General features: G+C 33.8%; 1 protein-coding gene across 1 annotated transcript in view; it reads right to left on the minus strand.

The window, feature by feature from the left end:
- LOC101745161 (chondroitin sulfate proteoglycan 4) overlaps positions 1-11,731 on the minus strand; it is a 32,105-nt gene extending 20,374 nt beyond the window's left edge. The window contains exons 1-14 of the mRNA XM_038012471.2: positions 11,348-11,731; positions 9,913-10,049; positions 9,546-9,689; positions 8,981-9,124; positions 8,725-8,906; positions 8,341-8,545; positions 7,017-7,172; positions 6,436-6,663; positions 4,447-4,734; positions 3,941-4,138; positions 2,376-2,482; positions 1,886-2,021; positions 969-1,144; positions 93-252 (exon numbers count right to left, since the gene is read on the minus strand). Coding sequence (XP_037868399.1) covers positions 93-252; positions 969-1,144; positions 1,886-2,021; positions 2,376-2,482; positions 3,941-4,138; positions 4,447-4,734; positions 6,436-6,663; positions 7,017-7,172; positions 8,341-8,545; positions 8,725-8,906; positions 8,981-9,124; positions 9,546-9,689; positions 9,913-10,049; positions 11,348-11,402 — 2,316 coding nt within the window. The 5' untranslated portion in view covers positions 11,403-11,731. The remainder of the gene's footprint in view (positions 1-92; positions 253-968; positions 1,145-1,885; positions 2,022-2,375; positions 2,483-3,940; positions 4,139-4,446; positions 4,735-6,435; positions 6,664-7,016; positions 7,173-8,340; positions 8,546-8,724; positions 8,907-8,980; positions 9,125-9,545; positions 9,690-9,912; positions 10,050-11,347) is intronic.
- Positions 11,732-15,274: the final 3,543 nt, after the last annotated feature.

Below are 15,274 nucleotides of genomic sequence, written 5' to 3' on the forward strand. Positions count from 1 at the left end.
GTGTGGACTAGACATGTGGAAGAGATCATACCACCAGATTAAGCATTACATAATTATTGTATTGCCACCGATATGTGTCTGTGAGAACTTACTTTAAACTCATCATGATTAGGATTTCCAAGTAAATGCATATATCTAACAGCACCGAATGCCACCATTTCGCTTGTAAATGAATCGACAGTTTGCCACGTTCCATCCAGTACTCGTAACCTTTCTACTACACCAAATTGTGGAGGCTTCACTATATCGTATCTGTAATAAAAATGTATAATCAAAACCATCGCTAACTTATATTCACTATATTTATTTGTTTATTCTCTTTAAGAACTACAAATGTAAGCATCTACCAATAAATATAATGGGCACTCTTATCGCTAATAGGAATATTTACAACCCTATACAACGTTCAATAATTTATGGATGATTAATTAACAGAAGCTGTAACATTGATTTTGTCAATTGCTCTTTGAATTTTATTTGACTTTTCATTTCAGATATTTACGTACATATTTGTTTATTCATTTGGCGTAAGATGGTCTTTGTTTTATTATTTTAACCCTTTTAGTGCTGAGCTTATTTTTACATATTTTGCACAAAATTCTAAAGGATTTATGAAAAAAAGTACTTAACTTTATAAAAATACAAAAATCAATGCTTAATTCACAGCAAAAAAAAATTCAATGGTTTTTTCTAAACGTCATTAACTTGAGTTAATGCGCCCAAAAACACGTCAATACAGGTCGATATCTAATACTTATAGTCAAACTGCACAATAGTCGGTATTCCGGCGTTCAAATAAATAATAACAATAATATTTCATGATATTCGAATTTTTTTTACTGCCCAAGTAGTTACTGATAGATAACTACAATAAGAACCATAAGCCCTCAATAAATTTATGAATTTCCTGTTTGATCAGACTGTGAGAAAGCTTGGCATATTATAAGCCATTGATAAAAAAAACTTACTTGACTTGCACATTGGTCTCGTCTGCATTAGTAGCGAAAGTCAGGTTGTCAGCTGTTATGATTGCATAAGAATTGTGAACGAGTTGCAAGCCGGTATTGTTGACTAATCTGACTTGTAACGGTACTATCGATATGCGAAGTATACCTGGACCGCTGGTCTCTATGCCATCAGATACCTAAAGAAATATGTAGAATATATTATAATTAGATTTAATGTTTATTAGGCTTTAAAGTTCGATATGTTAATGTTGTCGTGTCCTAAAAAAAGAAGACGCCCGGTGAACTCTAATCAAGTATTACGCAGCCCGATACACTTTTTCTATTAAACAACGCACTAACATATTACGTTCATTTCCACGTTGAAGGAATAACATCGTAGAATAAAAATCAAACTAGCAAAAAATGCAATATTCGTCATTACTAAACAATTGAAACATAGACTCAAGTCTCTTTAGGGTATAATTTTTCAAATACACTGGTAGGTAGTGCTTCAGTCAGGTTTTAGGTTTTTTTTTAAATTATTAAAGGATAGGGTAGTATATCAATCATCAATCAATTACTTTATCATATAAAATTATAAGTTAGTTCAGTTGATATAAGTATTATAAGATAGAATAAGAATGTATTTTATTGGAACTTCAAAAAAACTTCTATATAGTGCCATCAACATACAAGAGATGGCACTGTTTGTGTTTTTTGTACTGGTGTATTTCATAATAAAAATCCCTAGGTCAATCACAAAACCCTAACCAGGTTTGAATAGATAATAAATAGCTCTCACTAAAATGGAAATTAGGGAAATGTTCATAATATGGAAATCAGGGGAAATTCTGTCTCACTTTTAGTTTTATTTTCTTTAGAATTTGTTTTTGTTAAACTAATTTCTATTTCTATATAAATTACAGTATTTTAATTACCTGCAGAGTAAGCCTTAGTGAAGTTTTGTTCAATTGTTTTTCACCATTAGTGCCATGTACATATGATATCAGTCCAGCATCTATATCATGTTGCGTGAATGAGTCAACTGGCTGTCCTGACATCTCGATGTGGCCACTGTGAATAAAATCTCCTTAGTATGTTCATTAAAATTTGTCTATAATTACTTCTAAATTTGAAAAAAACTATTGTTGTAACTGTTAAAAAAAATTATTGTAACAAATTTATTTGCTTTTTGTCTGGATTTTTAATTTATACATTTATATATATTAATCAGTTTCATGTTAATACAGTACAAGGAATCCTGATTTGGAGCCATATGATCGATCATACGTAATTTGTCTCCATTTATATATTTATAACATAATGTGAGGAGATATTGTTATAATGTCTACCTTCATAGTTAACCTCATTTTTTTTACATCAATGTGTCCAGTAGACTTGAAAGAAGATTTGAAATTTATAATCTACCTGTTGGCTTCGTTTTTTCCGTGTAAAACGGTATACAATAAGTCTTCTGTAAGCGTGTCTGGATCCTCTGCCTTCAGTATGTCAGAAGTGATCACTTTACGTGTACCCTAGAGAAAGGTTGTAGAAATGAAATATAAGTACTTGAAGCTATTTCTTGTTTTTTATTATCTAAGGTTTGCAAGCTTGTAGCCACAATGCGATTCTCATAGTCCACATATTGACCTAAGATTGAAGTCATAAAGGATTGCATTAAGATAAAGACTATGCTTTGACTACTCTTTGACTTCACGATTTTCCGAAATTTTAATATGAATTGAAATGCCTGAGCAAAAACAAGTCGCACGAAAATGCATTTCAGTACGCTACAAGTCATTCATAAATTTCTACTTATTTTAGCAAAATTAAACTTAGTACTAAGGGGCCATCCATAAAGTACGTCACACGAATTTTAGGACTTTTGAACCCCTCCCCCCCTCCTTGTCACAGGTTGTCACATTTTTATAACCCCCCCCTCCTGATGTGACGTCACACATTTTTTAAATTTATGTATGTATTTAAAAATAATCGAGAGAAAACAGCTATTTTCATTTTTTACTTATTTTTATTAAATAATAAATTTGTAAATTTTTAAAATTTTTAATTCACATACAAACTTTGCCTTTAAGTATTTTAAATTTTAACATGTGACGTCACAAAAGTATTGACCCCCCCATGCCCCTTGTCACACGATGTCACACTTCGGTGATACCCCCCCTCCCCATTAACGTGTGACGTACTTTATGGATGGCCCCTAAGGTGAGTTGCAAATACACAATATTAGCTCTTTAAATGAATTTGCTATGTAATAATTCAATATCCATCTTAATTTAGGATTGATTTTTATAATTTGTTATTTTATACTTACACAAAACTATGATACGTTAATGGTGCCAGTGACATGCGCAAAAAACATGCAACTAAAAAAAGCAAATTATTAACTGCACTCGTTACATTCTGAAAACAACAAAAATTCAAACTGAAAATAAAAAGGACTAATGAAAATAAAATAAAATAAAATGAAAATGATCTATTAAAAATTAAAATCGTGCAAAACAAAACTAGATAAACATAATTTATACTACTTTGAAGTGCAACAAAAAGGGTTTTTATTCTGTCTACTTTGATCAAAGCAAATGCTCAATGTTTCACTATTGAATTATCAACCTGTCACAGATTTGTTTAATTCTGCATTTTGATCCTCAGCTATATATGCTGTATAAATAAAATGGTGTATAAATATATAAACCATTTCACTCAAATTATTATATTCACCTCGTATATTTTTGTATAGATAGAAAATGGATTGAATACATTTTTTGTTGACAGTACCCACTTCTATCATTTCATAGCAGTTAACGGTTATTGAAATCAACATGTGAGGCATCTTATTTTATTCCACTTAGATCAGTTTCAAGCAACAACTTTGTTACTGCACTGCTACTTTACTTGCTATATTGTATTTTGTATTTAAAAATATTTTAGGTTAAAATTAAGGTGTATCTAATACACCCGTTCCTATGGAGCACCTGAGTAAGCCTAAGCACTTTTCCTGGCAGTAAGTTGAGAACTGGTGGGTCGTTGACTGGCGTTACGTTTACATGCAGAACAAAAGTATTCCGGCCCTGTAAATAGCTGGGTAACGTGAATTTTGTCTCTTGAGTCAACTCCATATCCAATACTATAGCATCTTGATGGTTTTCGGAGCCGTCGTGAACATATCGCACCTGCGGAAATATATTATCGAATGTTATAATTAATAATATCGCTTACTCTTGTTATGTGTGTCAGAATAAATAGGTAGGCACCATCTTGCATATTTCTAATGCGAGACATTTATGCCTTTCGATTTAAAGAATGGTTGGTATAGTTGGTAAAGATTTTAAACTTATGTTGCAAGGTGGGTGGTGGTATATCTGTTATGTCTACGGTTTCCGGTAATCAATTGACACCAAAAAAGGTAAAAAGTAAATAAATTAAAACCAGTAGTTAAAAATTTAACTACTTATTTTTTTTATAATAAAAAATAACTAACCTTATCTCTAGATAAATCCAAAAGTGTAAAAAATTGTTTTGTCTTGCCGTCTGTTTCGACATAGTTAAACTGTGGTGAATTTCTCTGTAACGATAAGTCGATTGCTATCCTTCCGTGCATTGGTGACTGTGCGACGTAAAAAACAACTCCTGAAGGTCTGACCCCATACTTATGATGATCTAATACCACATCGATATTTTGTGTTGTAACAACTGCCACGCCGCCTTCTTGAACAGTAAGGGGGTATAGGGCTACTAGTTCAAGTTCGCTACTCGACTTTGAGAATACCTGTAACGTATTACATTCTTTTTTATTTTAAATAATTTACACATTTTTTGTATAATTGGCAATTGAATCAAATAATTTTTTATGATGTAGGTAGATATAAAGACATGAAAGAACGAATTTTTAAAGGACAATGCCCAAAAGTGGGCCAACTTTATGTCAAAACTATTTGTACTTGAAAAATGCCTTATTTTTTCACGTTGTTTAGTTTATGTATCAACATTTCTGTCAACCTGGCATTGTTTTACAAAAAAATAAATTACTTATTTGATAACATCCCAAAACTGAGTGCCATAGATTTTAAATTCGCCAATAGGCAAAGGGCTTAGCCCATAAAGCCTTATAGTAAAGCTTTAAGCTGGCAAACGAAAAAGTTGTCTGTGACTTGAATAACAAATTAAAAAAAAATAGCTAATGGAACGGTTATAATTCACAGACTTTTTTAGTTTATTTTTGTTCAATTCAATATTTATATATTGTAATAATAATTATTACTTAAAACCATGAATTATTTAATATTCTTAGACATTAATGATTCCTTTAGTAAAAATCTCAATGGCCCACCATTACTTATTCTTATTATCTATGGTCAGAGAGTTTTGGCAGAAACACCCGAGTGAAACGTCACTTGAAGTTTTATTTTAATGTTTTTTTAATAGTTTATTGTGATCTATAATATATAAATTGGGTGTTGTTTTGTGTATTAAACGTCAATAATCGTTGTTCATGATTATTGAGGCATTGGAATAAAACTGTGGCTAGCATAGCAGTTACTGTTTTTTTTTTTTTTTTTTCAAGATAAAAGGTGTGCGGAACCTAATGCTCAGTCAATGTGCTATTCGTCGAGTTGACAAAACTCCCAAAAAGCAATAAAAAGAGATGCACCTGCTTTTTATTGACATGTTAATAATGTACTGTACTGTACTAAACTACGACAGAGTAGGCTGTATAGGCTACGCTCTTTGCCTGCCTATTGGCGAATTTAAAAACAACAACAACAACATCGTTGCCAGGTTCCGGATTTTCATTTCCGAAAGAAGGGTCAATGAAGTCCATTCTCAGAAACCACTTTCATTTTATTATTATTATGAGGATATAATAATAATAAAATGTACATAAGGGCTTTTTAATAGCTTTATAGCTTAATAGGTTTTTTTAATAGCTTTAGCTATTTCTAGCAACATTAACCACAATTAACTTATTAACTAATTATGAGAGCGATTATTGATTTCGAAGAAAACAATTAACAACTTAATTTTACCTGCAGAAAAAAACAGATTTCTCTTAAGCCTGGGTGAGAATATAAAAATAGTTTTCTGAATATGAAATTTATATATCTCTTTGTCTATCAAATTAAATTAAAACCTTCATGACACGACAACATTTTAGGGGCCCAAACGCCCAAAGAAAATGGGCATTGTCCTTTTACTGGTAGTTTAACAGAATGGTAAACATATACACCGGATGGTGTACATTATACTGTATATATAAATAAAAAATATCCATATGTATTAGATTGAACAAAATTTTGTTTGTTTTTCTTAAATAAATAAAAAATGCTGAAATGTTTCTTGTAGATTCAGCTCCCTGGTTCCTATTTATTGTGGCAGTTGTAGGCAGTAAATGTAATCTATATATGACTACCCTTTATCTGTCATCTAAAATATCATCTTTAATCTTGTATCATCACAAGATTAGACTAACCTTGTACTTTTCAGCATAATCAGGGCTTATGCACAGGTCTGAATCACATTTACAAGTGAAATCATCAACACCATGCTGTTCACACACAGCTTGGACCACACAAGGAGGGTTCCCTGGGTTTGCATGGCACGGATAGTACCATACGCATTTAGGGCTTACACCATATGTTACTACTGCACTGGGTAAACCAAATACTTTATCATCAACTTCTATTGGTTTTATACAGCCCTGAAAAGATATTAATAAAAATGTATTTACTATTTGTTATATATATATATATATAATATATGTACAACTATTTGTTGTAAATATGTTTTCTTAAAATTTAAATATATTTTTCTTATATTCTTTATAAATCTCACCAGATTAGATAATTTCAAATAATAGAAGAATAAGTGAAATAATAACAATAACATGAGTTTATATGAGTTTTTAATTTTAAGTATTCAGCAATTGTAAGCATTTTATTCAGAGAGAAGTTAGCATAGGTTTTTTAGCAGTATTCAAAGAACATTTTTCTTCATGATTATAATACATTTTCTTAAATTTACTTAACGTATTATGACAGAAGTATATCTCACCATAATACTCGAGTCAGCAGCTTTGATTCCTTTAGCGAATGCTCTCTGTCGTTTCTCGTTTTCAATACCTCCAAGATAGAAAGAATCGGATAGATCTAAATACCTCGTACCGCCACTTTCGATACGGGTGCTCATTGCGATATTATCCACAGATAACTGAAAATAACATACATTTCGAACCCTATTAATGATTCGATAATATGAACATAAAATTACTAGCAACAATATTTCGCTTTACTATTTATTAATATTTATAAAATTCAATATACGCTGAGAAGCTGAGAAGCTGAGAAGTGCGCGTTTGGGATGGTATGGACATGTGATGAGACGAAATGAAAATGAGGTTAGTAAGAAAATGTTAACTATGAACGTGGATGCATATAGAGGAAGAGGTAGACCTAAGAAGAAATTGATGAATTGCGTGAAAGACGATATGGGTAAGAGAGGAGTGAGCGAAGAAAAGGTATATGATAGAAGAGTATGGAAGGAGAAAACACGTTGCGCCGACCCCAGGTGACTGGGAGAAGGGCAGGATAATGATGATGAATGATGATGATAAGCAAAAGAATAATCAAGTTGCACTGTGTTTGTTGCATGTTGAATGTTTAAGACTCTAGTATTCAATAGCTAATTGAATCGCATTTTGCGCTAATGCGCGATCAGACCAATGCGCAATCGCAAACACACTATGTTGCATTCTAAGATGTTAATATTTTTTTCAGCTAGTTTTCATTCGCAAAATTAAATGCCACAGTAATTCTCCGAATGGCTATTGCGTAATCGCAAGGCTTGTTGTCAATTTATTTATTTATTTGAAATATAACCACAAAATTTTTGAATGTTCTCTTTACGCAACAGCATGATTCGTGGTAGTCTCAGCCTAGAATAATCACCATATTATCTTTTTATGTGGATGTTGTAAAAGGCAGTAAGTAATAGAATATTTTGTAAGCCTGCATAGGAGGTTACCACTATCCAGCGTGTTTCTGCCGCGATTCGGATTTGAAAGATGAGACAACAGTTATACAATACAATAGAGACTAAACAACCAACCTCTAAGTTTGTGTCTATAGGTTCCAGCAACTACTTTCTGTGAGCCATAATATGCTCATTCACTCAATAGTTTAAAAAACATTACAAAATGAATTTAAAAAAATTAATAAAAGCAAAGCAGCAGTTGCATCTACATTCCAAAAGATAGTCAATAATTTCTAAGCACTTGTACAAATAGCAATATAGAAAAAAAGCTTCGCTTTTGCAATGGGGCACCAAAATTATAACAAAACACGAATACAATAATCATATCATTGTTTCTACCACCAACCTCAATAAGTGAAGGGTTGAACAACAAATGAAGTTTATGCCACTGTCCATCGTTAACTCGCATAGTGTGAAGTATTTGTCCACATGCCATTTTGACTCTTACTGCACCTTCCAGAATTTCAACAGCCAAAAAATCGGAACGACCGCCACCAGCATTATACAGAACTATGGCATTTTGAGCAATTGTTTTGAATTCAATTTGCCACCTAAAAAAAATATTCTTGGAATCTTCATTGAAGTACTAATGACAATCACACATTGTATGAAAGTACTACTCTATTTTATAAACATCATAGTTTTGCTGTGTTCTGCATTGGTGAAAAGATCAGGGGAATGTTTAAATATACAGATTAACAAGGTTTTTTAATGTAATGAATTTTTATACCGTCCACCCGCTCTGGAATTTATCTTGGGTAGTATCAAGTAAGCTCCTTCATCAATGAAACTAATGTCTGAGTTGATATCAGCATCAAATTCAGGAGCACAATTCCATGTAACACCCTCGACACGTACAGACCCAGAGCGGCTTCTAGCCTTCTCTATAATTTTTACCCCATTGTAATATACCTGAAAAATACATTCATTTAGTTACATATAACAATAAATATATAAAAAGTAGATACATTAGGTGGGGCACTTACATCTTCCATGCAGCCACGAAAGTTTTCCATATGACCCAAAAATAATTCAGAGAAATCACCCTGACCTCCGAGAAATATACCAAAATGAATGTTTAATTCAAAAAATCTTCCAGGAAATCTCTTCCTTACAACACTGTCATCAATCTAAAAATACAGTAATAAATTAGAATGAAATGAAATCCAGTTAATATATAAATGAGAATATAATAAAAAATTTTGAAATGTAATATGAATTTATAAAGAATTAGACACTTTTAAATATGGAAGAGTACTTGTTTCATTTGTTTCACCTCTTCTTTAGTTTCATTAATCCATTTATGCTCTGGAAACTATATTGATTTGTTTGATATATGTTTATTAATATGAACACCTTATTTTATCAGAGAAATTAAATGACAAGATAATGTTTATACTTAAAAACTCAAATACAATGACTGAAAATTTAGAGTGAGAAGATTTTTCATGTCTCTAAAAATTAATTAACACAACTTTTTACTTTTTGGTGATAATGAGTTAAGCACTTCAACTGCTTTAAAAGTTTTATATCTAAAATTAGTAAACATACCTTCATGGTGAGATTAGCCTCCCGGCGAATAATATTGACATGGTGCCATTGGCTGTCATTTAGAGTTCCTCTGGGCGAAAATAGTTCACTTTCTCCTCCACCAAGATTTATGTTCAATTTTAGTCTTCCTTTCTCAAGACGTATCTGAATATAACAAAGTTGGGCTTAAATAAATGGATTACAATAAATTAGTTCCACCAACAATTGTTTGGGAAAACAAAATTTCAACTTTGTTGTAGAGTTTTGATTGAATTTACATTTATTTTATTTTGATTCCTCCTGGAACTCATTAATGATATAATATTGTCTTTTACCTACTGATAATATGATTTATGTATATTTTCATAACACAATCTTCAAAACTCACCATACAATAGTCAGTCTTTCCAGCTGCAAGCAGCAATAGCGCATCAGAAAGATGAGTTCGAAATCGAAAATTAATGTCAGTAATTCCTTTGGCCTCTTGAAGTGGATATGAAATATAGCTCGCCCCATAAAATGAAGCTGAAAATAAAATGAAAACATTTTACAAAATTATATCTAAATCTTGACACAAAAGACCAAACATGATTACTTTAATTTCTACTTCACTGAACTATCTGTACTACTAAAGTTTGAAGAAGAGATGACAACTATTATTTTCACCTGTAGGAATTTAGATATTTAATATTTTTTCTCAATAAGTAAAGTATGCTGTACATACTTCAGTTATATATTTGTCATGAAAACTATCTCACCCTCTAAATAAAACATTTTTTTATGCATTCCTGATTATTCGGTTACGATAAATTGGTAAAAATTTATTTCAATTTTCATAGTATTATAGCCAAATGAAAAGTTGGAATAATGAGAGGTTTTCAGGTATAAGAGTTAAGAAATCAAAAAATATTATAATTTCAATTAATATAGATTAGAAATATAACCACTTTCAAGACTTATGAAAATAAGTACAATTAACATTAATTTATACATATATAAATGGTAGACTTCATAAAACTTCATAAACATACTAGGGAGTCTACTTCAATTTTATTTATATTTTTAACATTATAACTTATTTTAAAAAGCTAACTAATTATCAAACTACCATATACAGTAGTGGCTTTAATTGTTTACCAACTCTAATGCTTACACTTACACATACTTTTATGTGTATCTATATTTTTCTATTTGTATGTTTTTATTTGTTTCAAAAAGTTTTAACTTGAAACTATTTCATTTAATAATTCAGAAATGGTTATATGATGTAAGCCTATAATACTATGTTATAGCATCATCTCATCTCTCTTCCCTTGGGAGTCTAAAAAATTTGAACCAACAGAATAGACAACAATCTTATCAGAGACATCAGCAGTGGAGTATTAATATTTACTGGTGTACTTAATATTACTGGCCTACAACACACCCCATATTGTAGGCCCACCAGTAAATAAATATGCATCATCAACCCACATATGCATCATCGAGGGTATTGCTGCATTGAGGCAATCATGTATGCCAATTTAAAGAGTGGGACACCTGTGAGACTTTGACATAATGTCTCAAAATGGGGTGGGAGCATTCACATTGTGATTTTTGTGTGGTTTTACAGGCTAATCGTGAGATAGTTTACGCACCTTCGCCATAAAAAAGCCTATATATAATATATCAATTTTTTTTACTTCTTGTACAAAAATAATTGTAATTGTATAAAATAATATATTAAAACTTCTCTAAGTACTCTAAGAATTAATTTTTATTTCAATACTACGGTATATTTCCATCCAGCCTAAATAGTAAATAAGTGCACTGTAACTTCTCACCTTTGTCATACGCCAATCCAAACGTTACCATGGTCAAAATTAGAATAACCTCCATTTTGAGAACACAATAACATTAACACAAACGGCAAGAAAACGTTGCAGCCATAATCCCAAGTCGTTAAATATACAAAGTGAATGTACCTATTTCCTAGAACGAATCAAAATTAAATGCAAGTGGAAAGTTATCGCATTTGGGAATATTAGTAACATTTCTAGATGATGTTTGTACGTGTCATATTTCACACTAAAATATAGATTTGTTTCAAAACTCTTGTAAATTCATGCTTCGTGTGTACTTTATCAGATTTCAACAGATAGAAATAGATGTTCTTACAAAAAAAATAAACTCATTCGTTGATTGCTATTGCTGCCATTAAGTGAATTATCTATGGTCATAGTCTATGACCATAGATAATACACATAGACAATAGCATAGAGAGTACCTACACTTGAGACAATACATACTGCTATTGGCGATTGACATAAAATATGTTTCAGAAGAACAGAGTCAAGTTCTTAAGTGGGAAAACCTTAGCTCAAACCCTAAATAATTAAAAATTGAGACAAATTATGAGGGTAAATTACATAACACCCAATATCTTAGATAATACAAACAGCAGCATCTGAAACAGAGAAAGAGTCGATAAAATCAAGTCGTTACTTGCTTTTCCGGAACTGAAATGTGCCAATTATCACATTTATTCTTTATGCAACATCGGATTTACACGATTTCATTTATTTTTATTGGAGTTTACTCCTTTAGAATCGATTTACATATATAGGCCCGGGGTATGAAAATTATGGGGACCAAAATCGTACTAGCATGTCACACGAAATGCGTTATGCGCCTGATTGCGCATGTCACACGAAATGCGTTATCGCAGGTGACGCCGGGCTGCTGCGCCGGCAGTCCGCCACAAAGCCTCGTACTGATCGCGCGTTTCTCTCATTATTGTATTTTCATATATTTGTTAGTCGTTTGTTTTGTGTCTCGTTAATTTGTTAATAATCTGTAGTGTATCGTGTTGTCGTAATATAGAACTATTTCTCGTATTGTTTCGTTTAATTTTTTATATCCAGTAAACTCCAGTCGTGCGTCGGAGCGGACACACACACTTTTTTGGAGTTTACTCCTTTAGAATCGATTTACATATATAGGCCCGGGGTATGAAAATTATGGGGACCAAAATCGTACTAGCATGTCACACGAAATGCGTTATGCGCCTGATTGCGCATGTCACACGAAATGCGTTATCGCAGGTGACGCCGGGCTGCTGCGCCGGCAGTCCGCCACAAAGCCTCGTACTGATCGCGCGTTTCTCTCATTATTGTATTTTCATATATTTGTTAGTCGTTTGTTTTGTGTCTCGTTAATTTGTTAATAATCTGTAGTGTATCGTGTTGTCGTAATATAGAACTATTTCTCGTATTGTTTCGTTTAATTTTTTATATCCAGTAAACTCCAGTCGTGCGTCGGAGCGGACACACACACTTTTTTTTATTGGAGTTTACTCCTTTAGAATCGATTTACATATATAGGCCCGGGGTATGAAAATTATGGGGACCAAAATCGTACTAGCATGTCACACGAAATGCGTTATGCGCCTGATTGCGCATGTCACACGAAATACGTTATCGCAGGTGACGCCGGGCTGCTGCGCCGGCAGTCCGCCACAAAGCCTCGTACTGATCGCGCGTTTCTCTCATTATTGTATTTTCATATATTTGTTAGTCGTTTGTTTTGTGTCTCGTTAATTTGTTAATAATCTGTAGTGTATCGTGTTGTCGTAATATAGAACTATTTCTCGTATTGTTTCGTTTAATTTTTTATATCCAGTAAACTCCAGTCGTGCGTCGGAGCGGACACACACACTTTTTTAAAATATTATTTATACTATACTAGCGGACCCGGCAAACTGTGTTCCGCTACACGGTTTGTTTCTATCTATCTATCTATCTATCTCTTGGGATTATGGCACGCTTTGTTTCAAACACAGCAACCGGTCAACTTCAAAATTCTACTATAATTAGCCATAGACCTTTTTTTTTGGTACAATTTTTCCTTGTTAGGAAAGGCAAGGGGATAACCGGCTCTGTAAATTTGGCCCCCCTTTTTTTGATTTTCGGTTATTTTTTATTTTTGGAGTTTACTCCTTTAGAATCGATTTACATATATAGGCCCGGGGTATGAAAATTATGGGGACCAAAATCGTACTAGCATGTCACACGAAATGCGTTATGCGCCTGATTGCGCATGTCACACGAAATGCGTTATCGCAGGTGACGCCGGGCTGCTGCGCCGGCAGTCCGCCACAAAGCCTCGTACTGATCGCGCGTTTCTCTCATTATTGTATCTTCATATATTTGTTAGTCGTTTGTTTTGTGTCTCGTTAATTTGTTAATAATCTGTAGTGTATCGTGTTGTCGTAATATAGAACTATTTCTCGTATTGTTTCGTTTAATTTTTTATATCCAGTAAACTCCAGTCGTGCGTCGGAGCGGACACACACACTTTTTTTTTATTGTTTGTTCGTTAATGTTCCAATGTAAAAATTGTTTGTTCGTCTTTTATTTATTTATAATTAATTAAACAAATGATCACCGCTAAGTAGGCTCCCTTTATCCCTTTATGGCTCAAATTAATTCATTTTGATCAAATATCGTTTGTTCGACGACTATTGGTGATTGTTCGATCATAAAAACAATTAAATTCCCAATTATTAATTATTTTATATCTAATAAGCAAACCATCACCTTTTTTTTCTTTCGGGCCGGGTTCCGAACCTCCTACGAGGTTCCCGCGCATAAGGGGCGCGTGGGGTATGTAAGACTCAACGATCTGCATGGTGTTGGGAGCAGACCGCGGGCCCAAGGATTTTAGGGCCCACCCACTAAACGACTCCCCTGCACTCTTACACCCGACGTCCGATCCCCTCCGAGGTCAGAACCCGGATGAGGTAGGGGGGTTACCGCGGTCAACACTACAACCAGACGGTGGGCTCACCCCAAGGACGCCCAGCCGACGGAGCCTTCGAGTCGAATCGAAGGCTCTGAAACGTCGGCCGTCTAGGTACGGCAGCCCGTCAGGCCGCCCGGACGGTGCCGCTTGTGTCCCGGAATACCCTGCTGGACCAGAACCAGCCTGCCGAGTCGGGACGCGATACACCGCCAACCGGTCGCTCTATTACTCCTCGGCGGCGCGCTAGAGTGCTAGTAGCGCGCCGCGCGGCCTCTACCCCTTCAGGTCGCCCCTTGACCTTCAACGGGGGGAGGCCGCTACCTACAGGGGCCGGGACGTACGGGCGTATACCCGCCTCCGGCCCCCGGCTCGACGGCGACGGATCGATGTGGAAAGGGAAGAGCTCTCCCTCTCTCGTTCCGCCGCCTCCTTCTGCAAGATGGTGGCTCGTAGAAGTCGAGCATAGCAAACCATCACCTCACGCCACCTTTTTTTGATTTTCAGATTTTTTTATTTTTTATTGTTTGTCGTCATTTGTTCGTTAATGTTCGAATGTAAAAATTGTTTGTTCGTCTTTTATTTATTTATAATTAATTGAGTCGACTATTATCAAAGCCGGCGATCTGACTTTTGGACAATGATTGGTAAATCAGAAAAACGAATTATTGACTTTGTATTCCATTGGCAGTCACAAAACTCTTCGGAACGACATCTTAGATAAATAACAGGTTAACTATTAACCTTTATTTAATGCAGGTTTTGAACCGTATTCTTTGAAGGAGACGATTATATTCAAATCAATCTGTATTGACATATCAATAATTTTTTTTTGTCCAAATGCACAGATTGCCACCTTTGATAATAGACGACTCATATAAGATTCCTTGCCTATAAATTTTCCATATATGTTCCATAGCGCATCTGGCTAAGGTATGTCATTTAGTTTGTTTTATGCATCGACCACCGTT

Source organism: Bombyx mori, chromosome 1 (assembly GCF_030269925.1).
Source record: "Bombyx mori chromosome 1, ASM3026992v2".
Lineage (NCBI taxonomy): Eukaryota > Metazoa > Arthropoda > Insecta > Lepidoptera > Bombycidae > Bombyx > Bombyx mori.